Source organism: Trichosurus vulpecula, chromosome 2 (assembly GCF_011100635.1).
Source record: "Trichosurus vulpecula isolate mTriVul1 chromosome 2, mTriVul1.pri, whole genome shotgun sequence".
In the NCBI taxonomy this organism is placed as follows: Eukaryota; Metazoa; Chordata; class Mammalia; order Diprotodontia; family Phalangeridae; genus Trichosurus; species Trichosurus vulpecula.
The window spans coordinates 148,106,206-148,131,100 of NC_050574.1; the positions used below are offsets into that span (position 1 = coordinate 148,106,206).

The following is a 24,895-nucleotide window of genomic DNA, read 5'->3' on the forward strand; positions in this document are numbered from 1 at the left end:
TACATGGTTTGACTTAAAATGAGGGATACACGCATGTGTGACATTAGTGTACATGGAAGTGTGAACTTTGTCTATGCATACTACTGTTACGTCTCATTTTCAGTCAAATCACCTTCTAGGATTTTTAATTTTTAAAACTGGGAGCAAAGGGTATTTTCCAATTAAAAGACACAAAAATTGAGATTTAAGTAATTTTTAGGCAGGAATATACTCATGAGAAATACCATGAGCTAGAGACACCTCTACTAGGCCCATGGTAGACCCCCAAACAGAATTATAGACATTTTTTTCTGCTGGCAGAGAACTATAGATTTAAGACCCCTAGTCCTTTGGCCCATTTCCATTCTCCTTCGCTGTTTCTTTCCCCTATAGTCTCCTCTTCAAGAGAACACATGTATAGCGAGCTGTCTGAATTCTAAACAATAGGGAGTATCTTCTCAGAAGCCAAAGTATATATGATTGAGCAAGTATTTAACATAATCTTAACGGTCATCTTGGTGAGAGCCATATATCACCCAGGTGAGAAAGATTAATCACCACTTTCTCTGCCTCATTTTCTACCCTGAATTATCTTCTTTCCAATGGTTAGACCCATTCTAAAAAACTAAGATATCTACAGCAGGCACCAGGCCTGCCTTCTTGGGAACTATCTGTTTTCCTCTTGGCCTAGGTATGTATGGACAAGAGCTTTTCCTCTTTGTTTAGCTAAGACAAGCCTGGACATTTTTTAAGGCGTGTGGGGAGAATATATTCTAAGGAGGTTAGAGAAACACGATAAAAAAAAAGTGTCCATTGATAGGAGTATGTTTAAACAAACCGTGGTATAGGAATGTAATAGATTATTATTACACCATAAAAATGGTATCAGCATAGGACTGACAGCGAGAGGCAAGCCTGCTGCCTTTGGTGCAGGTGGGGTGGGCGACAGGGGCAGGATGAGGCATAAGGGAATGTGTTTACTTATTTTGTTCAACTGCATTTCTTCAGTGGAAGGAATAGCAAATCAAGACATCATAGGGCATAAAAGCAGAGGAGTATATAGAGCAGTGTTCTTATCTAAAAGTAAGGAAACTTACAGCCACAGAATGGCTTTTGGAAGGCACCCAGCCACCCTTCTTTCCCTTCTCCCCAATTCAATCACTTATGATATGCTCCCTATGTGCCAGGCACTGTGCTTTGCCCATACTGTTGAGGAAGTCCCTATCTTTTCGGATTCTTAATCTCTTTTCCTAGACTAGTAAAGTCCAGCATTTAGTTGGCTTAGGAGCCTTCTGGCCTCAACAGTAGGCATCTTCATCCCTGCAATCTGTTGGCCTTCTGTCGGCTCCATGTAATAACCAGGATCAGCCTACTCAACTTCTTACTAAATTCCCATTTCTAATATGAATGCACACATATGGATACATGTGGATACATGGATACTCAATGGACACATGCCAAAGCCCTTTGAAAACTGCCTTTTTCCAAACAAGTGTCTTGCTTATGATGTTACAGCAGCTTATAGCAACATGGATAGTAAAAATGGGTGCCATCAACAGGAATATGGTTAAACAAATAGTTGTATATGAATGTAATGGAATATTACTGCACCATAAAGAAATGACAAATACAAAGAATTCAGGGAAATTTTGGAAGACATTTATGAACTATTTATGAGATCTTTTAAGTGCAACAAAAGTATATGCTGAAAACATACCCCAAAACTCACCCACAGATACCTCCCATAAAAGAAGAGAGTTGGGGGGAGGGAGGGTAAATGAGTGACACACTGGAAAGATCTGTCTAGCTCAGCAACTGAGGTGCCTAAACCCACTGAGAAGAGTAGAGAATAGCCCTTACCCACACTGTCCCTTTGGAGAGCTAAAAACCTATACATCCTAATACCATGATGTTCCATGAGAGTGAGATGCAGAGAATGAGAAAAGCAGTCACTCAATAAGCATTTATTAAGCAGCTAGGGGACACACTGGAAAGAATGCAGGGCCTGGAGTCAGGAAGACTCCTATTCCTGAGTTCAAATTCAGCCTCAGATACTTCCTAGCTGTGTGAGCCTGGGTAAGTCACTTAACCTTGTTTGCCTCAGTGTTCTCATCTATAAAATAAGCTGGAAAAGGAAGTAGCTAAACTACTCCAGTATCTTTGTCCAGCCAAAACCCCAAATGGGGTCATGACTGAAAAACGGCTGAATATTTATTTGCATTGTGTTTTTTTGTTTTGTTTTGTTTTTAAAAAAAAAAAAATGTATGTAGCAGTTCAGGGCTTGCAAGCTACTAAAACTCTGAAACTAAAAACCTGAACTGCTCTCCAGTCTCACCTCATTTTATCTTGTACTTGGACAGTTGATTCTTTGGTTGCAAGTCTAAGGCTTTTACATTTAACCGTGTTAAAGGTCATCTAATTAGATTTGGCTCACAGTTCTACTATGTTAAAATATTTGTACCTCAGCGTAAGTTAATGCCAACTAGCATTATCAAGATAACAAAAATTGCACAACAAGCTCCAGCTAACCCTTTTTCAAATATTTCATTTGTATCCAATATATAGGAAATAGGGGCCCCTGCATTTCCAATCAGAGTAAGTTTAGATAAGGCTCTTAAATATTTCAAGTGAGTCTTCATAGTTTCTCCACCAATGAATATTCTCTTTGAAGGATTAAGGCCACCTGAAATTTGTAGCTTTCACAGCTGTTATCCCATCCTACTTAAATGTGGGTGGTTTTGTGTGGGTGCTGGAAAAAAAGAGAGTGGTAAGATAAAATGGAAAACAATAATTCAGTCATACAACTGAGAGCTATTATAAAGCAAAATATGCTTCCTTTGCAAAGTTCAAAAACAAATGTTATTTATACAAATAATTAAAACATTTGGAATAGTTTCACTTTAATAGCAGACTTCCTGATTTGTATAACCAAATAGGACTGTCATGATGGATTAGAGGCTGTGATGGCTTTCTTTTAACTTAATGGATGAGGAGATTTTTTTTTCCCTTTAATTTATTCAGATCTTTGATCTCTTCTGCAAGGTTAAGGTTAGGACTAGGGTCAATTGAGTGGATTCTTTCTTGAGTCAGAAACTTTTCTATTAAAGATAGGTTTATGGGCTGAAAAGTAAAAATTCATGAAGGTAAGCACATCTTTACCACTCTATTTCTAAGTATGTCTAAATGAATAGATTGGAGACCAGAGGGGATTGGGGAAGAAGGAAAGACATCAGACCTGTTATTTCACTGGTATTTTTATTGTTCAGTTGTGTCCAACTCTATGTGACTCCACTTGGGGTTTCTTGGCAAAGACACTGGGGTGGTCTGCCATTTCATTCTCCAGTTAATTTTACAGATGAGGACACTAAAGCAAGGAAGGATAAGTTAAAGTTAAACCAGGGTCACGTAGCTAGCAAGTGTCTGAGGCTTAATTTGAACTCATGTCTTCCTGACACCAGGCCCAGCACTCTATCCACCGTGCCACCTCACTGGTATAGGGAAGCTTCTAGGATAGAGAAGCTTTCTCTAATAAAGAAGATCACTGGCTGCTTTCTCTGCAACTTAACAGACTTGAGACTGGTTTGGAGTTTTAGAGAAGTTAAACAACTTCCCTAAGGTCACAGAGCCAGTCTGTGTCAGAAGCAGCATTTGAACCCAGGTATTAACTGACTTTTGCTCTCCAATCACTTACAGCATGCTATTTCCCACAATCCTACAGGCAAGGGTTTTCTACACACATAACCAATTTTGGAAAGGTTGTTTCAAAAAGCATTTTTAAACAACTTTGTGTGGGTGTGTTTATTTGGAAAGTGAGGCATAATTACGAATAAATATTCCCTTTAACCAGATTTTTACTTTCTTGAGCTTACCATTCCTAAGAATTTTAGGAATTTTAAGTTGTAAAATGCCTAAAATTTTTAAATGCCCATTATTCCTTCTAAACTAAAAGTCAAATGTTTCTCAAATCCCACCTACCCCGAAACATGTCTATTTTACCTTAATACCAAAAATCATTAAAATAATGCCTTTCAACACATTATTTTGGGTTCATTTGTTGGCACCACCTTTGTGAAAAAGATACTGACCACCTGAACCATGAGAAATCCATCAGGTACCAAGAGAATCATCAACTACCAAATCAGAAGTCAGTCAAGTAGCATTTATTAAATGCCAACTATATGCTAAAAATGTGATTACATATTGGGAATACCAAGAAAGGACAAAAAAACATAGTCCCTGCTCTCAAGGAGCTCTTGACCTAAAACAGGAGGCAACATGACCACAACTATGTATAAACAAGATATATACAGGATAAAGTGGGGGTAGGAAGGCCTAAGATTAAGAAAGCCAGGGAAAAGCTTCTTCTGGGATGCAGAACTTTAGCTGAGGCTTGAAGGGAAGCCAGGAGACAAATATGAGGAGAGAGACAATTCCAAGCATGGCGGGATAGTCAGTGACTTGAACTCATTGAGGATATCATCTACCAACTTTACCTTGGCTTTCAAATACATTTGTTAACTATTTTATTTCTATCTTCCCCAGTCTAAAGATTGCTTACCATGGAAATTTACAAACTAGAAAGGACATTAGACATACTTAGTCCACTTCTACCAACTGACAGATAAGGAAACTGAGACCCAGAGAGGTTAACTAAGTTAGAACAACTCTAGAGAATTTTAAGAATTACAGGGATGAGCACATATGGGATGACAGACAGCATGGTATAAAACAAAGTCCGATGTATCAATTAATTACCCTATATTGCTCATTGCTCTCCTTCACTACTGTCACCACCACCCCTTTCAATGTATTTGATTCTTCTGTACCAGTGCCCAGATTCAAACTCCCTGGCTAGAATTCTAGGGCTTTCTCCTTCATCACCCACCGTATTCTCTTCCTCCCCTATGGTAGGCTGACCTCATGAATGCCCCTGTGCTTGAAACAACATCCAAAACTTTGCTTGTCCAGTCCTGTGTCTGATGCTCTTACCTGTGACCAGTGGCCACCAGGGGGTGTCCCTTGATTGTCATATTTCATTAAAGTTTAGAGACAGAAAGGGCTTTAGAATCAACTAGTCTACCCTGCTCCTTTTGCATAAGTCAAAGTTGGCCTTAAAAGGTTAATAAGTTATTCCAGGTCATGCTGTTAGTCAGCGGCATGGAAAGGGCTAGCAAGGAGGTCTCTCAATAGCTGGTCACTATGCAAAGCAGTTTGGCTTGAGCAGAACAAACACTGGATTAGGAATTAAGAGACTTCACTGTAATTTCTGATTTTGGCAGTCAATCGTGACAATAAATAAACACCATTCATCTCTCCTTCCCTCCCTCCTTCCCCCTTTCTTCTCTCTTTTCTTTCCTTCCTTTCTTCCTCCTCCTTCTTTCCTTCCCCCCTCCCTACCTCTCTTTCTGGATTGAACTTTTGATTTAATTGGTGAAGAGAATTCTAAGTGAGGAAAGTCTCTACCAATGTAGATCATTCCTTGTTAAACAACTTCATCTTAGAGGCACTGAGAGGTTAAGTGATTTGCCCGGGCTTACGTAGTCAGTATCTATCAGTTTCAAGCCAAGTCTTTCAAACTCCTCAGTCAGCTGTTTACCCACTACTGAATCTGACTAGGCTTCATATTTTAACGCAGATAAAAACAGGGACAACCACCTGCCTCCTACATACTTGTTAAATAAATTCACAAAGCATCTGTAAATTACTTGGAGCTTTGTGGAAAGGGGTTTTATGACCGATTAAGCACGTTAAATATTCTTTTCCAACAACCAGACATGACTCAATTCAAAGGGATATTCAAAGAATTATTTGGTACTTATAAGGCATTTCATGTATTGAAAATCATAAAAGAGATCAGAATTAGTGGCTAGTAGCGAAGACAGTGCAAAACATTAATGTTCCATTATGTCATTAATTCAGTGCTAGTCCCAGATAATACTTGTTTTCATGATGGAATACTCTATTATATACTAAATTATAAATCATTTTATACACTCTTCTAGTCCAAGCCAGAGTGACTGAACAGAAGATTCGAAAGCAGAAATTCTTATTAATATGGATTCACAAGAGCAGAATGCACTCTGGCAATCCATAATAAGACAATAAATTTAATTCTCAGAAGCAAGGGGAAAAAAACAGGGCTGAGAGTTTATTAGGACTACTTGACATTAAGGATTTCGAACCTCTCAAGTACTAATGCAACAGCTTCCTAAATAGTCAGTCAATAAACATTTATTAAGCATCTACTATTATGTGCCAGGCAGTATGCTAAGTACACAAGTAAAATACTGTCCACATAAAAGATGAGAGGTGTTAAAATGTCATATTCAGAAAGACATGCATTGAAGTTTTGCCTCTAAACTATCCTACTTGGTGTGTGCCACCACCCCCCTTCTTCCCAGGTTACCTTGAGCCTCCTCCCATAGGCCTTCCCAGATAGCTGAGCCAAGCCCCCGACCTGACCTTCCCTTCCACCTCCCATTGCTACTGGCCTTTTCCTTCCAGGGTTCTGTGGGCCACCAGAATGAGCAGTATCAGGACTTTGCCATTTACTACCTCTGAGGTTTCAGGATGTGTGCATTCAGATCTCTGGGCTTCAGTTTCCTCTTCTGTTAAATGAGGGAATGGATTCTATGACCTCTGAGATCTAGCTCTAAATCTGGGATAACAGCTTACAAGTTTTTTCTAACACCTCTCCCTTGGACTTGTTCTCCTAGGCCCCAGCTGGAGCAATGAACAGGTGGCAGTAACAAAGAGACAGATTTTGGCCAAGTGTAAGGAAAAATTTCCTAACAATTAAGAGTTGTAGTTGTCCACAAGTAAAAGGAATAGGTTTCTGTGAGAGGTCATTAGGAAATAAGGAGTTTCCAGTCACTAGAAATTTCAAGCGGGTGCTGACCATTTTTTAAGATGTTGTAGGAAAGGGGTAGTGGATAGAGCACTGGCCCTGGAGTCAAGAGGACCTCATTTCAAATCTGGCCTCAGATGCTTACTAGCTGTGTTACCCTGGGCAAGTAACTCAACCCCGACTACTTCAAAAAAAAAAAAAAGCTGCAATAGGAGGCATGGATTAGAGTGGATGACCTCTGAAGTCCCCTCCAACTTTGAGAATCAATGATTCTGTAATTAGAGGTAACATTAAAACATAATGCATTTTAACAGTAGAAAATCTGGCAGTAATGAACCCTGGAAAGACACATGCAGGGCTCTGTCAGGGAAAAAATACTGATTTCACACTAAAATACTTGCGAGGGCCATATGATGTCTTTCTGGGCCTCAATTTCCACATCTGTAAAATAGAGATTAGAACAGATTATCTTCCCTCTCTGGAGTGACTCTTCCAGAAAACCCAGCCTCTTGGAGGAAGTGAGAGAAACTGATTTGGCCCAACTACATGAAACAAAGGAAGGGACCAAGGAATGAGGAAGGCTAAAAATGTGAGAGTGGAAAAGGCAGTCAGTCAGTAGACATCGACTATGTGCCAAGCACTGTGCTAAATGCTGGGCAGGCCTTCACAGCCTAGAGGGAAGCAAAGCCTCAGGACAGTAAGAAAGGCCACTAGAAAACAAGCTGTTCCAGTTCTCTTCCTTCAGAGGGGGTACTCAGAACAGGAATTTGGGCCTTAAGAGATCCCCCATCACAAAGAGGTGAGGGAGTCAAGGAGCCTAGCTTCTTGGTGTGTGTACCAGTAGATTGTGGGATGATGAAATGAAAAAGGAATACAAAAAGAACAAAGGGAAGACAAAATAAGCAAAGCAGAAAACCTGAGTAAAACCTAAAGCATAAAAAAAAGACTTGTCTCTCCATCCCTAGGCATAATGGCAACGAAAATACAGCAATAATAACAAAAATCAATCAACCAGCACTGATTAAGCACCTACTGTATGCCAGGAATGGTGAAAAGTAATCCAGATACAAAGACAAGACTCTACTAGTCTCTGCCCTCACAGGCCTTACATTCCATCACAATATAAACATACAGTACTACATAGAGAATATAGACACAATACTAGGTAGTTGGGGGGCAGGGGGCTCAAGTGGGGCATCAGCAGTTGAAGGGATGAGAAGGCAGGGCTTAAGTTAAGCCTTAAAGGAAACAAAGGATTCTAAGATACAGAAATAAAGATGTTTATTCCATCCCTGGGGGAAAGATAGCAAAGGAACTGAGATAGAAAGTGAGTAGCCTGTCATAGGATAAGGCCAGTGTGGCCATATTTTAGTGTTGAAAGGGGAGGAATCAGGCTGGAAAGGCAGACTGGGACCAGGCTGTAAAGGGCTTTGAATGCCAAACTGAGGGGTAGGTGATAGAGAGTGTTTATATTTAGTCCTAGAGTAGGTGGTCTTAACCTTTTGTGCATCATGAACACTTTTGGCAGTTTGGTGAAGTCTATGGAACCCTTTTCAGAATAATGTTTTAAAATTCCTTAAATAAAACACCAGTAAATTACAAAAAATACATATACAGAAATACAATTTTAAAAATAATTTTTTAAATTAAAGTATTTTAAAATGATTAAAATATATGTATTTTTAAAACCAAGTCCACATACCCTAGGTGAAGAGAACCTCTGCAAGAGGCAATGGGGAACTACTATGGATTACTTAGTAGATGAATGACATGATTAAATAGGTATTTAATGAAAAACACTCTGGCAACTATGTAGAGAAGTGAAATGGGGAGAGGCGTGAAGCAAGGAGACCAGCTGGAGGCTATTGCAATAGTGTAAGTGAGAGGTAATGAAGGTCTAAACTAAGCTTGCAGCCACGTGAGCAGTTAGAAAGGACTGGATGCACATTATGAAAGTACAAACTATAAAATCTGGCAATGAACTAAATATTTGGGGTGAGGGAAAGTACAGAGTCAGGGATAATGCCAAAGTTGCGAAACTGGAAGGATAATGGAACCCCCAACAGAAAGAGGGAAGTCTGCATAGGAATAAGGGGAAGAGTGTAGTGGTGGGGGAGGCTAGAGTTCTACAGGTTCTTCATTTCCAAATGTTCAACAGACTGGAGTTCAGCAAAGAGACTAGCACTGAATTTATCTCTGGATGGATGATAATTAAACCCAGAGAAACAAATGAAGTCACCAAGTCAGAGTTCAAAGAGAAAAGAGAAGGCATCCAGGACAGAGGCTAAGCATAATTACAGGTATAGCGCTAAATAATAATACTTTAAATAATAGTTAAAATAAACACAAAAGAGAGTAGAAAGAAATTCAGAGGGTGATTCAGACAAGCAGGGCAATTTTGTTACTGTCAAGTTAAAGTTAGTATAAACTTTAAAAGATCTACATAATAAGAGTTCACAGCTGAATGAAGTCTTTATTTAAATTTAATTCAAATTTAAATTTCACTTGTATCTCTTCAAAATTTCTACCAGTATCCCTTCCTCTCCTCCATCCTGAGAGCCACTCATATAAAAAGTTTTTTAAAAACAAAAAATATATAAAGAAAGTAAAATCCAACAAAACTGATCACTAAATCAAAAAAAGTGTGGAAATAGGTACAGTGAAACACATTCCTAGACCTCCCACTTTTGCAAAGGAGTAAGCCAGGGGGCAGAGCTAGGTGGGTAAATGTTTAACATAAGAGTCTCAGAGAAAGATATGAATAACATACTTTCAACTTGAATCTTCATAATAACTATAGTTAAAAATAGCTAGTATTTACATAACTCTTTAAGGTTTGCATGACACTTTTCAAATATTTTCTCATTTTATCTTTAGACCCCAGAGAAGTAGGTGCTATTATGATCCCCATTTTTCAGATTAAAAAAAAAAAAAACTAAGGCTCAGCAAGGTTAGGTAATTTGTCTGAGGCCACACATCTAATAAGTCTCTGAGGCCAAATCTGAACTTAGGTCTAACTGACTCCACCACTTAAGTCTCTAGAGGATCAACAAAACAATAAATCAAGTCCAGATTTGTTTGCAGATTTCCAAAGTATAAATGCTCACGTTGAAAATTTAATGAGGCCAGGGTAGAGCTGGCTCCAGCATGCCACTGGATGGGGGCGTCTTCTCAAAATTCTTACTCAGTGCTTGCTCTTCATCATTTTGCAATAATCACTTTTGATTTTTAACATTTTTTTTCTTTCCATTTCCATTGTAATGGTCACTGTGTATGATGTTTTCTTAGCTCTGCTTACTTCACTTTGTATCAGATCATGCTTTTCTTGCTTCTCTGCCACTTATCAAATGTAGCAGTTCTTACAGCACAGCAATATTCCAATACAATCATGTGCCACAATTTTTTTAGCCATTCCCCAGTCTATGGGCATCTACTTTGTCCCCAATTCTTTGATGTAACAAAAAGCTGCTATAAATATGGTGGTACGACCTCCTTGAGGTATAAGCTTAGTAGTAAAATCTCTAGGTCAACAGGAATGGACATTTAAGTCTAGGGCCATTAGAGTCACTTGATTTGAATAATTCTGAATTGCTTTTCAAAAAACTCATACTAATTCACAGCCTCCAAAAACAATGAGTAAACCTGTCTTTTGTCATTTTTGCCAATTTGCAGGGTGTGAGGTTACTTTTATCGTATTTCTCTTATTATTAGTGATTTGACATTCTTCCATATGGTTGTTGGTAGTTAGTAATTATTTTTGAAAACTGTTCATATCCTTTAATGATAGCACAATCTTCTTTTTCTCTTCTCTGAATATTGAAATGTTCATGTAATAGCAGTAGTAATAGATGCTTATAAGGCACTTCAATATTTCAAAGTACCTGGACATACATTATCTCATTTGAGCCTTATAACAATCCTGTGAGGTAGTGAATATAAAAGTAACATTGCCTCCATTTTATAAATTAGGGACCTGAGGCTGGCAGAGATTGTCACTTTTCCTTGGTCAGACAGCCAATTAGAATCAAATGATTTAAACCTAGGCCTTACTGATTCTAGCTCCAAGATTCTAGCCCTACATACTGTGCTGCCTGTATATGTTTGTATGTATGTATACATGTACATATATGTGGACATGTATACATGGGTATATACATGCCACCATGTGTATATGTGTACTGTGTGTTTGTATAAAACAAATACATATGTTACAGTGTTATATAATATACATGCATATTACACTGTAAGTCATCGATGCATTATAATCAAATCCTACCTTAACATAATGAAACCCAGCTAAAATGCCATTTGGTCAACTACCAATTTATAACATTTTTCCAATGGAAATATTTCATTCTTTAATGCCTTTTTGCCTACCATTAGGTTTTCAAAGGACTGAAGACACTGAGTGGAGTAAGTTATACAAATAACTGTACATCATCCCTCTTTGATTAAAATCTCAACCTTCCACATCATTCTCTGCCTGACTTCTAAACTGATTCTGCCCTCAATGTGACCTCTATTTACTCTACCTCTGTTCCTCCAATGCATCATTCCTGGTCTTTTAGTCTCAACTTTACTTTCAAATCCCTTCCCCCTAATTTATCCATATCTTATAGAACTCATACTGCAAGATAACCAAGTCAACTGATTATAAATATTTGTGATTTTCCAACAGGAAGGACTTCAGCGAAGGAAACAGTAATTGGGATTTTGTTTTTACATAGCCATTCTATCTCTAATTGTTATCCTGTTCTATAATGTTGAATTTTTGTGTATGTGATTTTATACGTCGTACATTTTGCTATTTTAAAAATGCTACACAGCAATTTGGCATCATTTTCTTTCCCACCCCTCTGCCTTTTGATAGGTTGCCTATCACATCTGGAATGCTTTCTCCTCCCTTCCATGTATCTTAGAATCACCTAGCTTCCTTCAGAGCTCAGCTCAAATGCTGTCCTTCAGAAAGCCTTTCCCAATTCCCTCAGTTATTAGTACCCCTTCCCATCCACCAACTATGTGTTTATCTGTTATATATTCTGTATTTCCCTACCTATGAAAATGTATTTACCTAAAAAAGAACCTAAATTCCTTGAGGAACTCTCTCTGTGTTCGCTTAATAAATGCTTCTGGATTGATTTCTGGGTCTATAAAATATTTGTCAACTGCCTCATACTCAAAATTTCCCTTTAATATATCACATCTCTGTGATATTATAAATGGAAATGAAGGGTACCTCCATCTACCAACATAAACTGTAGCCTATCTACAATTCAGCAGATGGTCTAGTGAGCTGCTGAGGTAATTAAATACATAAATAAATGAATAAATAAATATAATCACAAGGTAGCCAATCTAGTGATTCCCCTCCCTATTTAGCTAGGCCAGTCCTCAGAAAAAGGCATATATATATATATATATATATATATACACACACACATACATACACATATATATACATATACATATATACATACATATACATATATATGTATATATATGCGCATACACAAACACACACACACAGTCTGAGATTTCCACCCAAAACGCTTTACAAACCCTTAAATTAGTGAAGATTATTCAGTTTATTTCCAACAGAAGTCCAAATAGTCAAACATTAAACCCAAAAGTTAAAAATAGATATTTTATAAAAAGGTATATATGGCAACAAAAAGCTAGCAATTAATCTTTCCTCTAGATTCTATACAACAAGGGGCTAGGAATCAGGACTCATTTTAGGCAAGTCTTCTCAAAATAAGTAGCCATGGTGATATTGCAAGGGGGTCATGATGCATAAGCTCCTGGGGACTATCTTCGAGGAACAATAAAGCCAGAGTTGGAAGGAAGCAAAGGGATTAGTTAGTCCAAACACCCCATTTTATAGAGGAGGAATCTGAGAACCAGGAAGGTTGTGTTCTATAGCAAAGCCTTAATTAACCTGAACTCAAATTCCAAATCTAGCCTCTTTCTCATTGCCCCAAGCTGCCTAAAGTCTGCCTAAACTCTTCAAACTAAACCACACCAGGACCTGGCACCTCTACCTCTATACCCACATCCATAGTAACTCCTGATTATTTATTAAGTCACCCCTTTCAATTCTTCCAGCACCATACTCCCCCTCCTGCCAAACCCATCCCTCCAACAGACTTCCCCCATAAAAGAGGCACACACGGTTATTTTCTCTAGAATGAACGGAATGATGGAGGGGGAGTAGGTAATGAAGTCATAGGTGTAAATTCAACTGTAACAAATATTTATATCAAATTCAAATTATGTGCAAGGTGCTTGGAATTCAAAGAGCATAGATTTAAAGGTGGATGGATCTTTAAAAGTCTTATGAGATGATTAAGTATAGCTACGAAGATAAAACAGAGTAGAATGAGAAATCTGAGGAAGAAAAGCATACTTCAAACTGAGGCCTGGGGAGGTATGTGCATAACATAAGGGCCTGCTTAATAAATATTGGTAGACTGGCTGATTGGTTGGACAGAGGAACAGAAGGGCTTCTTGGCAGGGCATTTGGAGAGATCAGCCAGCAGAAATAGAGGTGGGAAAGGCACTGAGAGGTGGGGGAAAGAGTACGCAATAGCAGTCCTCCATGGTGTCATGTCATGGAATAAAGGTTTGAGAACCACTGGCTTCAGAGGAGGATGGGATGGTAAATACAAATAAACAAAAATAATTTTTGTGGCTAGAAAAAGTTAACTGCAAGGTTTACTTAAAAACCAAGGATTTTGACTCATGAACTCATATGGTGGCAGGATACAGAATGGGATGTTTTTTAGATGTGGTCAATGTGATAGTTATCCTTGACCATGAAAATTTGTTACAAGAGTTTTGTTTTTCTTTTTTTTTCCTGGGGTGGAGGGGAGAAGGGAGGGAAATACATTTTTAGTTGAAAAAAAATGAACTTAAAAAAATAAAATAGTGGCCCGACGTTGGGTGTTGTCACATATGGTATATGCTTTCACGTATATGTGAAGAAACTGCCTTCTCTTGTGGTTGATTCAGTAGTCCAATGTTGTAATGTGGCAAAAACAAAAAAGTACAAGAAGGTTAAATTTCATATACAAAATAAAACAATGAACTTTGACTAAAAATGGTTATTACTCACTTTCCTGCAACTTTCTCTTCCTGAAGAGAGACTGGTATTTTTGGATTTCTCAATATACGTACACATACAGAACTGGCAAACAGGCAGAACACAAAAAAGGAGCCCTGAACAGGAATGAGAAGACCTTAAGTGTCAGCCATTATTGCAAATATTCATAAGAGTTTAGAGGAGGAAAAGCATGCCTTTGCCTAAAATACATGAAAGGAGTTAATGTTTTTTTCATCTAGATAATCATGCTGGTTTCCCATTCCAAGTGTGAAGTACAGGTTATCTATTGTTGGCCTCTGAGCTTTTTCTTCTTTCAAGCGTCCATGGCAGTGAGATCCCCACCTAAAAATATTTACAAGGAAATGGACTCACCCTCTTGGTAAATGTTTAACCTTCTGAGTACATAGCTCGTACTGTCCAGGAGCATTCACACAGAGGTTTTTCTATACCAAAACACTGCTTTATTAATTCAGAGCTATATATAGATTACTTAATTCTTAACTAGATTAAAAATGATTAATATGAAGCTGTTTTATTTATACTATGTTATTTTTAAAGCCAACCCTAATAATATTATACTGAAGCTAGTTTATACAAATTACTAAAATGAAATTATTTTAATTCTATTCAGAATTTTTTTAACTTTGGCTAAAAATCAGGGCCAGTCCAAGGCCCTAGCTAATAAGGCAATATAGGGCAGGTGTCCATGTTAGTATGGGGAGGAGGTGCTGAAAACAGTTTTTTAAAAAACCAACCTCATCCTTCTAGTGCTCATATAACATACAAATGTTCCCTTTGCTCGGGGAACCAGTCATAGGGCCACACCTGGTTAAAAATTTACTTGGAAATCACAGCAGATAAATTTAATTATAAATAAACCAAGCTTTTTACAGATGGATAAAACATACAATTGTATCTAAGCAGGTAACATTTTATTAAGAGGAGAAAAAGGAGTGACTAGAAGGACTTAAAGCCTAGGACCTTGTGGTACTCTCTGCTTTGCGATTGTGTGTTCTCTGCTTTGCGATTGTTGTTTCATATGCTTGGCCACATGTCTAGGATTCTAATGACAGCTCACATTTACATGGCACTTTACTTCCAAAGTGCTCTATGGGCATCATTTTACCCTCCTGACAGTATTAAGTGGTAAGGCATTAAAGTATTATTCCTGTTCCACAGGTAGGAAGACCAAGGTTCTAAGTCTAAATAACTAGTCCAAAACTATGTAACTTCTGAATGTCAAAGCTGAGACTCAAAACTAACCCTTCTGATTAAAGGTCCAGTGTTCTTGCCACCACACGGCACTGCATGATGTAACTAGAGTATGCCAATCACTACTTTACCCTAGAATGGGAAAAATTGCCCTATTCAGGGAATTTGAAGACTTGTTGTGGTGACTCTTAAGGTAGACCTGTGACTTGGTACTTGTAGGAGAGTCAGAATAGGGGTCGTTTTGTAAAGGAATTTGAAATTATGCAAATAAAGGGACTAAAATGTTACTTTGATCCAGAAATTCCACTAATACTCAACATACTCCCAAGGAGGTCATTAGTAAGAAAAATAACCCTACATACACCAAAATATTTATAGCATCACTTATAGTCATAGCAAAAAACTGACAACAAAATAGATGCCCTTCCACTGAAGAACAGTTAAATAAATTGTGGTATATCAACGTAATGGATTATTACTGTGCTGTAAAAAAAAAAATGACTATGGTGAATACAAAGAACAGAAATACTTATACAGTATGAAACGGAAATAAGCAGAACCCCAAAAAGACTATACAAAATGACTACAATATTATAAGTGGAAAGCACAACCACCAAAAAGAGTGAATGTTGCAAAATTACAAAGAACAAGGATGGGCCCAAGGAGATATAAGACACTTTCACCCACTCTTTTGCAGAGATAGAAGGTCTACAAATGTGAAACACTGCATATATTTTTTCAGACTTTCAATGTATTAATCAGTTGAGCTGATTTTTCTCTCTTCCTCTTTTTCTTTTTTTGTTAAATGTGTTTATTATTATTATTATTTGGGGGGGGGGTGAAGCAATCAGGGTAAGTGACTTGCCCAGGGTCACAACAATCTGGGAAGTATGAAGTGTCTGATGCCAGATTTGAACTCGGGTCCTCCTGACTCAGGGCCAATGCTTTATCCACTGTGCCACCTAGCTGTGCCCCACTCTTTTTCTTTTAAAAAGAAATATGATTTATTGGATCATATTGGATGACTGAGAAAAAGAAGGAAGGTAAACAGATTCTGGTGATATAAAAAAAATAAAAGGGGGTGGAGCCAAGATGGAGGCTGGAAAGCAGGGACTGGCGTGAGCTCCATACCAAGTCCCTCCAAAAACCTATAAAAAATGGCTTTGAACCAATTCTAGAACTGCAGAACTCACAAAACAGCAGAGGGAAGCAGGGCTCCAGCCCAGGACAGCCTGGATGGTCTCTGGGTGAGGTCTATCCCACACGGAGCTGGGAACGGAGTGGAGCAGAACCCAGCCTGAGCGGCGTGGACCATCCAGACCAGAAGCTGGGCAGAAGGGGCCCTAGCGCCCTGAATCAGTGAGCTGCAGCAGTTACCAGACTCCTTAACCCACAAACACCAAAGACTGCGGAGAAGGTTAGTGGGAAAAGCTGCGGGAGTGGAAGGAGTTCGGGGCAGCAGAGGTGGGGCAGCTACAGCTGCTGCCGCTTCTGGCCCCAGGCCTACCTGGTGGGAGGAATTAAGTGGCAGATCAGAGCAGGAGTGCACAGCCTGCTGAAGATCCAAGCCCAGTCCCGGTTGGGGGTTCTTGGGGAAGGAGCAGTGCTGGTGTGGCAGAGCTGGCACCCTCCCCCCAAACGTGGAACATAGACCTCGTTAGTCTACAAGCAGTCATACCCCACTGAAAAACTCAAGGGTCAAGTTAGTTGGTTGGGAATATGGCCAGGCAGCGAAAACGCACCGAGATTCAGTCTCAGACTTTGGATTCTTTCTTTGGTGACAAAGAAGACCAAAACATACAGCCTAAAGAAGACAACAAAGTCATAGAGCCTACAACAAAAGCCTCCAAGAAAAACATGAACTGGTCCCAGGCCATGGAAGAGCTCAAAAAGGATTTGGAAAAGCAAGTTAGAGAAGTAGAGGAAAAATTGGGAAGAGAAATGAGAAGGATGCGAGAAAACCATGAAAAACAAGTCAATGACTTGCTAAAGGAGAACCAAAAAAATACCTGAAAAATACACTGAAGAAAACAACACCTTAAAAAACAGACTAACTCAAATGGCAAAAGAGCTCCAAAAAGCCAATGAGGAGAAGAATGCCTTGAAAGGCAGAATTAGCCAAATGGAAAAGGAGGTCCAAAAGACCACTGAAGAAAATGCTACTTTAAAAATTAGATTGGAGCAAGTGGAAGCTAGTGACTTTATGAGAAATCAAGATATTATAAAACAAAACCAAAGGAATGAAAAAATGGAAGACAATGTGAAATATCTCATTGGAAAAACCACTGACCTGGAAAATAAATCCAGGAGAGATAATTTAAAAATTATTGGACTACCTGAAAGCCATGATCAAAAAAAGAGCCTAGATATCATCTTTCAAGAAATAATCAAGGAGAACTGCCCTGATATTCTAGAGCCACAGGGCAAAATAGAAATTGAAAGAATCCATCGATCGCCTCCTCAAATAGATCCCAAAAAGAAATCTCCTAGGAATATTGTTGCCAAATTCCAGAGCTCCCAGATCAAGGAGAAAATACTGCAAGCAGCCAGAAAGAAACAATTTGAGTATTGTGGAAACACAATCAGAATAACACAAGATCTGGCAGCTTCTACATTAAGAGATCGAAGGGCTTGGAATATGATATTCCGGAGGTCAATGGAGCTAGGATTAAAACCTAGAATCACCTACCCAGCAAAACTGAGTATCATGCTCCAAGGCAAAATACGGATTTTCAATAAAATAGAGGACTTTCAAGCTTTCTCAGTGAAAAGACCAGAACTGAATAGAAAATTTGACTTTCCAACACAAGATTCAAGAGAAGCATGAAAAGGTAACCAAGAAACAGAAATTTCAAGGGACTTAGTAAAGTTGAACTGTTTTGTTTACATTCCTACATGGAAAGAAGACATGTATGATTCATGAGACCTCAGTATTAGGGTAGCTGAAGGGAATATGCATATATATATATATATTTATGTATATATAAGTGAATGTGTATGTATTTATATATCTGTGTGTGTGTGTGTGTGTGTACATATATATATATATATATATATATATATATATATATATATAAGAGAGAGAGAGCAGACACGGTGAGTTGAAGGAGTTGAAGATGAAGGGAAGATATCTAAAAGAAATAAAATCAAATTAAGGGATGAGAGAGGAACATATTGAGAGAGGGAGATAGGGAGAGAGAGAATGGGGTAGATTATCTCACATAAAGGTGGCAAGAGGAAGCAGTTCTGTGGGAGGAGGGGAGAGGGCAGGTGAGGGGGGAATGAGTGAACCTTGCTCTCATCGGATTTGGCCTGAGGAGGGAATACCATACATACTCAATTGGGTATCTTACCCCACAGGAAAGAAGAGGGAGGAAGATAAAAAAAATAAAAGGGGGGGATGATGGAGGGGAGGGCGGATGGTGGTGGAGGTAATCAAAAACAAACACTTTGGAAAAGGGACAGGGTCAAGGGAGAAAATTCAATAAAGCGGGATGGGTTGGGAAGGAGCAAAATACAGTAGTCTTTCACAACATGAGTATTGTGGAAGGGTTATACATAATGATACACATGTGGCCTATGCTGAATTGCTTGACTTCTTAGGGAGGGTGGATGAGAAAGGAAGAGGGGAGAGAATTTGGAACTCAAAGTTTTAAAATCAGATGTTCAAAAAAAAAAGTTTTTGCATGCAACTAGAAAATAAGATATGCAGGCAATGGGGCGTAGAAATTTATCTTGCCCTACAAGAAAGGAAGGGAAAAGGGGATGAGCGGGGGGGGGGGGGGGGGGGGGGGCGGTGATAGAGGGGAGGGCGGACAGGGGAACAGGGCAACCAGAATATATGCCATCTTGGAGTGGGGGGGAGGGTAGAAAATTTGTAATTCAAACTCTTGTGAAAATCAATGCTGAAAACTAAATGTGTTAAATAAATTTAAATTTAAACTGGTAAAAAAAATAAAAAAATAAAAGATGAAAATAATTTTTTAAGGAAGTTGCTTTAACTTTTAAATTCATCACCCTGAGGTCACTCTAGTAATGAGAACTTCTGAATTTCCCCAGGCTTGTAGTTAGACTTGTCATTTATCAGAATTAGATTCCATCAGTTTAGATTTGATCTATTAAAAAAAAAGTGGAGCTGAGAACTTGGGAGATCAGCTCAACTACATTCCTACTCTCTAGAGGGGTTCCTCAGTCAAGAAAAGGGGACAGAGAAAGCAGCCAACAGAACCAGAACTCTAGACTAGTTTAGGGTAAACCTCGAGATGCGGGGGGTTGGGGGAGTGACCCTCAGTGGCCTTGGCCCAAGGAGCCTATTCCCTCAGAACCAAATCAGTGACCCTTCAGGGAGAGCCTCAAGATATAACTTGCTAAGAGGAAGCACTGGGCTGAGAATAGTTAAAATAGCAGTCTAACAAATGAACCATTTCCTGTGGTGTGGATATAGTAACATCCTCCTCAGAAACAGCTTCATAGTATCCTGGTCTTTCCTTACCATCCACCTGGACCCTAGGTAAGTTAACTAGTATGCATATTGCTACAGGTACTTGCCCTAGATGCAAAAGCTCTGAGTTACAACTCTGCCATGCTGATCCTTATTTTGTACCCTATATTATTCTGCATGTTTATATGCTGGAGCACAGCATTACAAAAAGCAACAGAACCTGAATCAGGGGAATCGGGTTCTTTCCATATTTATTTTGTTACTGTTTGGAAATTTTTCAGTCATATCTAACTCTTCATGAGCCATCCATTTGGGGTTTTCTTGGCAGAGATGCTGGGGTGGTTTGCCATTTCCTTCTCCAGCTCATTTTACAGATAAGTAAACTGAGGCAAATGGGGTTAAGTGACTTGCTCAGGGTCACACTGCTAGTAAGTACCTGAGGCCACATTTGAACTTCCCAAGATGAGTCTTCTGACTCTAGGCCTGGCACATATAATCTGCTTCACCTGTCTTGGCCTCACCTTCTGCAACTGTAAAATGCAGAAATGCCTTCTACAACATGGTAAATGGGATCAAAGTGCTTTGCGAAGTTTTAAGTGTTATACAGAAGACAGTTCTTCCTATTATATTTTAGAATCAAGTTAGAATGTAAGCTATTTAGCTATTTACAATAGATATTTAGCTATCACAAAGCTACTTAGCTTTGTAAACTTTAAAATTATTCTCATTCATCTCATCTTATTTTTATGGAATTCAGCTAAAATGGTACAAGTGACACATTTATATAAGGCTTACTATGTGCCAGGCTGTATAGCTGTATTGCTATTATTCTTTTATATTTAATATTTTGTGAACATATAGATAAAATGCCTGCTTTTTAATAACAATAAAAGTTTTGGATTTAAGCTCATATGTAGGCTCACTGAAAGCATCTCTGAGACTTCTCTATTAGCAGACAAAAAGGGATGATATTCACATCATCATGCTCCCACATAATTTTTTTTTCTTCTAATAAGTGTATAACCAGTTTGGAGATTAAGTACTCAATATGGCAATACCTGTTAAAATGTTTGTAAAAGTTTATGAATTTATTATTATTATTATCTGTTCTTAAATTATCTCTCATCTAGTCTACTAAACAAATTGTAAATTTCTTGAGGCCTGGGTTCTTGTCTTATACTTTTCTGTATTTGCCATGGTTTCCTGTTACCTTAAGGGGCAGGACTAAAGTATTTTACAAGACTTGGAGAAACCTCAAAGAGAATAATGCTAACAAGTCAAACATTTATGGAGGAATAGATTAACAACAAAGAAAGTTTGGTAGACAAACAGTTGGGAATTCATGGAGGATACAGGCATTGAGCAGACAGTACAAGAAGGGTCAAAGGCAGAAAGGCAGGTTAAGACAGAATAGAGAAGGAAGGAAGAGATGATAAATAATAAGGTTTTCAAACACAAAATCTGGGAAGGACTAGAGGAAAAAAGGCCTAGTCATATATTGTAGTGAGCAATTAGCAAAAACGAATCAGAAAAATTCAAGGGATCAAAGGTCTAAGGCCAGAAGAAGAGTCAACAATACCAGATAACCAACATGTTTAAGGAAGCAAAAAAAAAAAACCCGCAATTTTATCATACATAATTTTGTGGGATGTTTAGAAGGAAGCTGCTACATAAATACAGTACAAGCACCATGATATAAAAGGAGAGAAAGGGTCTAAAGACAGCCACTATTACATCCTGCAATGTGACCTTGAAGGAAAGCTACTGGACTCCATGAACCTTGTACAAACTATTCTTGCTTATGAAAGCTTGAATTATAAAACCTGCCTTACTAGCTTTAAAAGACTATCAACCCTTGACCTAAGTCATCAATTAGCATATGGTACATACTGCACTGGATCATGTGCAAAGAAATCTTGCTTAGGACTTAGAAAAACATACTAAAAAATCTGTATTAAATTTCATAAGTTCAATTTAGTTTCTACTTTTAACTTTCATATACCTTAACTACATTAACAGATGTAAAGTTTACAAACAATTAAATTAACGTTTAGAACCTTCTGTTAGAAAAAATGTAAAATTATTTCATTAGCTAAAAGGCTGTTTTCTGCAGAAGCATTTCAACTCATATGTTATCTTTCAACATCTTATCTCTTTGGAAATTATGCTATGATATCACTCTCAAGGTAGACATTAGAGGATTTGCTCATAGGTAAGTAAGAATGCCTCATGATACTTTAATGCCTAACTTTCAAAAGGGGAATACCGACTTATAAAAAAATCCCATCAGATAGCAAGTAGAGATAACAAAGTTCATTCTTTTTGTTCCACACGTCTCCTTCCGCACTAACTTACAAGTATTCTAAGGTGAGGAGCCATCTCATTTAATCTAACTCTCCAAAGACCAGAAGTACTTAATACAGAATTATATGTCTTTTAGGTATCTAATAAATGCTGATGACTATTAATGACCACCTCATTTTTTAAGGGCAAAGAAAGAGAATATTATTCCACTTTTTCCAGAAGGGAAAATTAGGTCATAGAATAATCTCTCTATAATTTGCCCATGGTCGTATGGAGGAAGCCATTGAGCATGAAGAATCAAATTCTTCGCCTCCTTGTTCAATTTATGACAGTGGCTCCCACAAAAATGACTCAATTCCTCCATATTGTTTTACCTATCAAAGAGAATATCAAAAGCATTTATTTGGCTATTTAAGACTACTAATTTGTTTCAAGGAAATAAAAATCATCTTGAACTAGACTTTTAAAATTATTACTCATGGTTGTAAATGAAAATAGGCACTTACCAATACTAATTTCATCATCAGTTTCAGCATCTCCAATACATTCAAACTGGAAATCTTGCAAGGACTGTGAAAATTTCTGTACTGCCATGGACAGATCTGTTATTAAAAGATAAACCAATATTTGGTTAATTAACTACACCATAATAATTCGGCATTTCCTATCTCAATATTATATTATTTTTACATTTACTCATGATTGAATTAATCCTTTCTGAATTGTGAACTGTGTCAGATATACCATGCCAAAACCACAAAGGCTTAGCAGAAGCTTCATATCTGTTTATTAAGAATATTGTTTTTCAAGAAAATAAATGGTAGGTGTTAAATATAGCAAGAAATGAATAACATCACAAAAAACTGATTATATAAACAGAAAACAACTCACTACTAAAGTAGGATCAGCTGTTCAGTTGGACTAATTTGTTAGAGCAAAATACAAAACTAAAAGTAAGAATGAAAATGGAAAGGGACACAGTATACAATTGAAAGAATGTAAACCTGACCTATTCAAACCACTGACTAGTGATTTTAAAAAACAGATAAAGGATAGAAGAAAGAATATGTACATTACTGACAGTTGTCTGAGTCATATCTGACCCTTCATGACCCCCTTTGGAGTTTTCTTGACAAAGACACTGGAGGGGTTTGCCATCCTTCTCCAGCTCACTTTACAGCGGAGGAAACTGAGGCAAAGAGGGTTAAGCGACTTGCCCAGAATAGCACATCTAGTTAAGTGTCTGAGGTCACACTGAACTCAGGTCTTCCTCACTCCAGACACAGCGCTCTATCCATCACACCACCTAGCTGCGCCTTCGATAAATACATAGAGTATAATAATTTCATACAGAACTTTAACCAATCTAAAACTCCATGTTAACTAAAATAAAACAACTATTACAAGGAGACCAAAGAGCCTAAATAGTCCCCCTAGGTGAAATGTCTTGCCTAAGACTGCACAGGTAAAGACGGAGCTGAGATTTGACAGCAAATCTCTAGTCCATTTTCTAATCCCATGTCCAATCTTCTATCCATTATATCAAACAGCCTCTATAAGCTCCTACTTCAACTGTAAGTACCATCAGAGTAGAAATGGTATCCAATTTATCTTTATATATTCCATAGCGTCAGCCATTCTACCTTACTTCTTACCACAGCAGACACTAAGATACAGCCATAACACGTACAAGAATTGGCCTCTCCTGCCCTATGTCTCATAGTAAGACTATATCTAGCAGAGTACCCAGAATTCATTCTCCTAGAGAAAATAGTTTCCTTTTCCAGATTCCATAGACTGCAGAAAAGTCCTACTTGTGCTAAAAGCATTTGGTGAAAGAGAGTATAGAATTGGTGAGTATCAAGAAACCAACAAGGAGATGAAAATTTGTTTACAATTCAAAGAGATCACCTAAAGGAAAAGATCCAACTTCCCCCCCTCCAAAGGTGAGCGAGTGTCATACAGTACCTGGTTTAAAGATTATTAATAGTAATCTATGATAAAATCCCAACTCTTCTGTTTGACATTTAATGCCTTTCATAGTCTGGCTCCCACCTACCTTCTGAACTAATTTCCCCCTTTTCCCCCCTCGCATATTTCCACTTTCTAGGCAAACTGGCCCATTTACTCTTCACCAGAAATGACATTCCATGTCCCTTCTGCATGTCTTTATACAGGCTGTATCTCCCTTACCTTTAATGCAATCCCTCCATAACTCAACCTTTTAAAATCCCTAGATTCCTTCAAGGATCTGTCTAGGCACCTGTTCCAGAAAGCTTTTCCTAAGCCTGTATTTTCACTGCCTATCCCCCCCAAAAAGTAAAATCGTTTTGTATACCTTTTGTATTAATCTATCTTAATTCACACATGCTTTTTCCTTCGAGAGAATGTAAACTATTTTGGGAGTGGAAGCAATCAGAGTTAAATGACTTACCCAGGGTCACAGAGCTAATAAGTATATAAGGACAGATTTGAACTCAGGTCCTCCTGAATCCAGAGCTGGTGCTCTATCCACTGCCTTACCTAGCTGCCCCAGCATGTGAATTTTTTGAAGAAAGGAACAGTTTTAGTTTTGCCTTCCTATAAGGCCACTGACCAGAACAGTATCTTACAAATATGCTTGCTGAATGAATACATGAATGGGGACTGTAGTTTTCCAGGGCTGATCTATAGTCTAATAGTTCAAGGATCCATGATTTTATTGATGTATGCTCTCTCCACTTACGTAAACTCACATAATAGTGTAATGAGACGTGGATAAAATAATTCAGCACTTGGTGGCCAACCTTCTGGTGAAGAGCTTCTTTCAACTTAGTGAGACTCAGTCCTCTAATTAAAGACACAATCTGTCTGTGGGTCTGATTTGAAACCATTCCTACTTGGTAGAGCTATGCTTCACTGGCATCAACTTGGAGAGGAAAGGCACTTCCACAACCTGATGAGGCATCAGAATAGAGTTTTAATAAGGGCTCTCTAAACATAATGTCTAAAATTTTTTTAATTGAGATTT

General features: G+C 38.1%; 1 protein-coding gene across 1 annotated transcript in view; it reads right to left on the bottom strand.

The window, feature by feature from the left end:
* ARHGAP42 (Rho GTPase activating protein 42) overlaps positions 1–24,895 on the bottom strand; it is a 428,597-nt gene that overhangs the window by 325,419 nt on the left and 78,283 nt on the right. Inside the window, exon 2 of the mRNA XM_036743492.1 lies at positions 22,392–22,487. Within this exon, the coding sequence (XP_036599387.1) occupies positions 22,392–22,487 (96 nt within the window). The remainder of the gene's footprint in view (positions 1–22,391; positions 22,488–24,895) is intronic.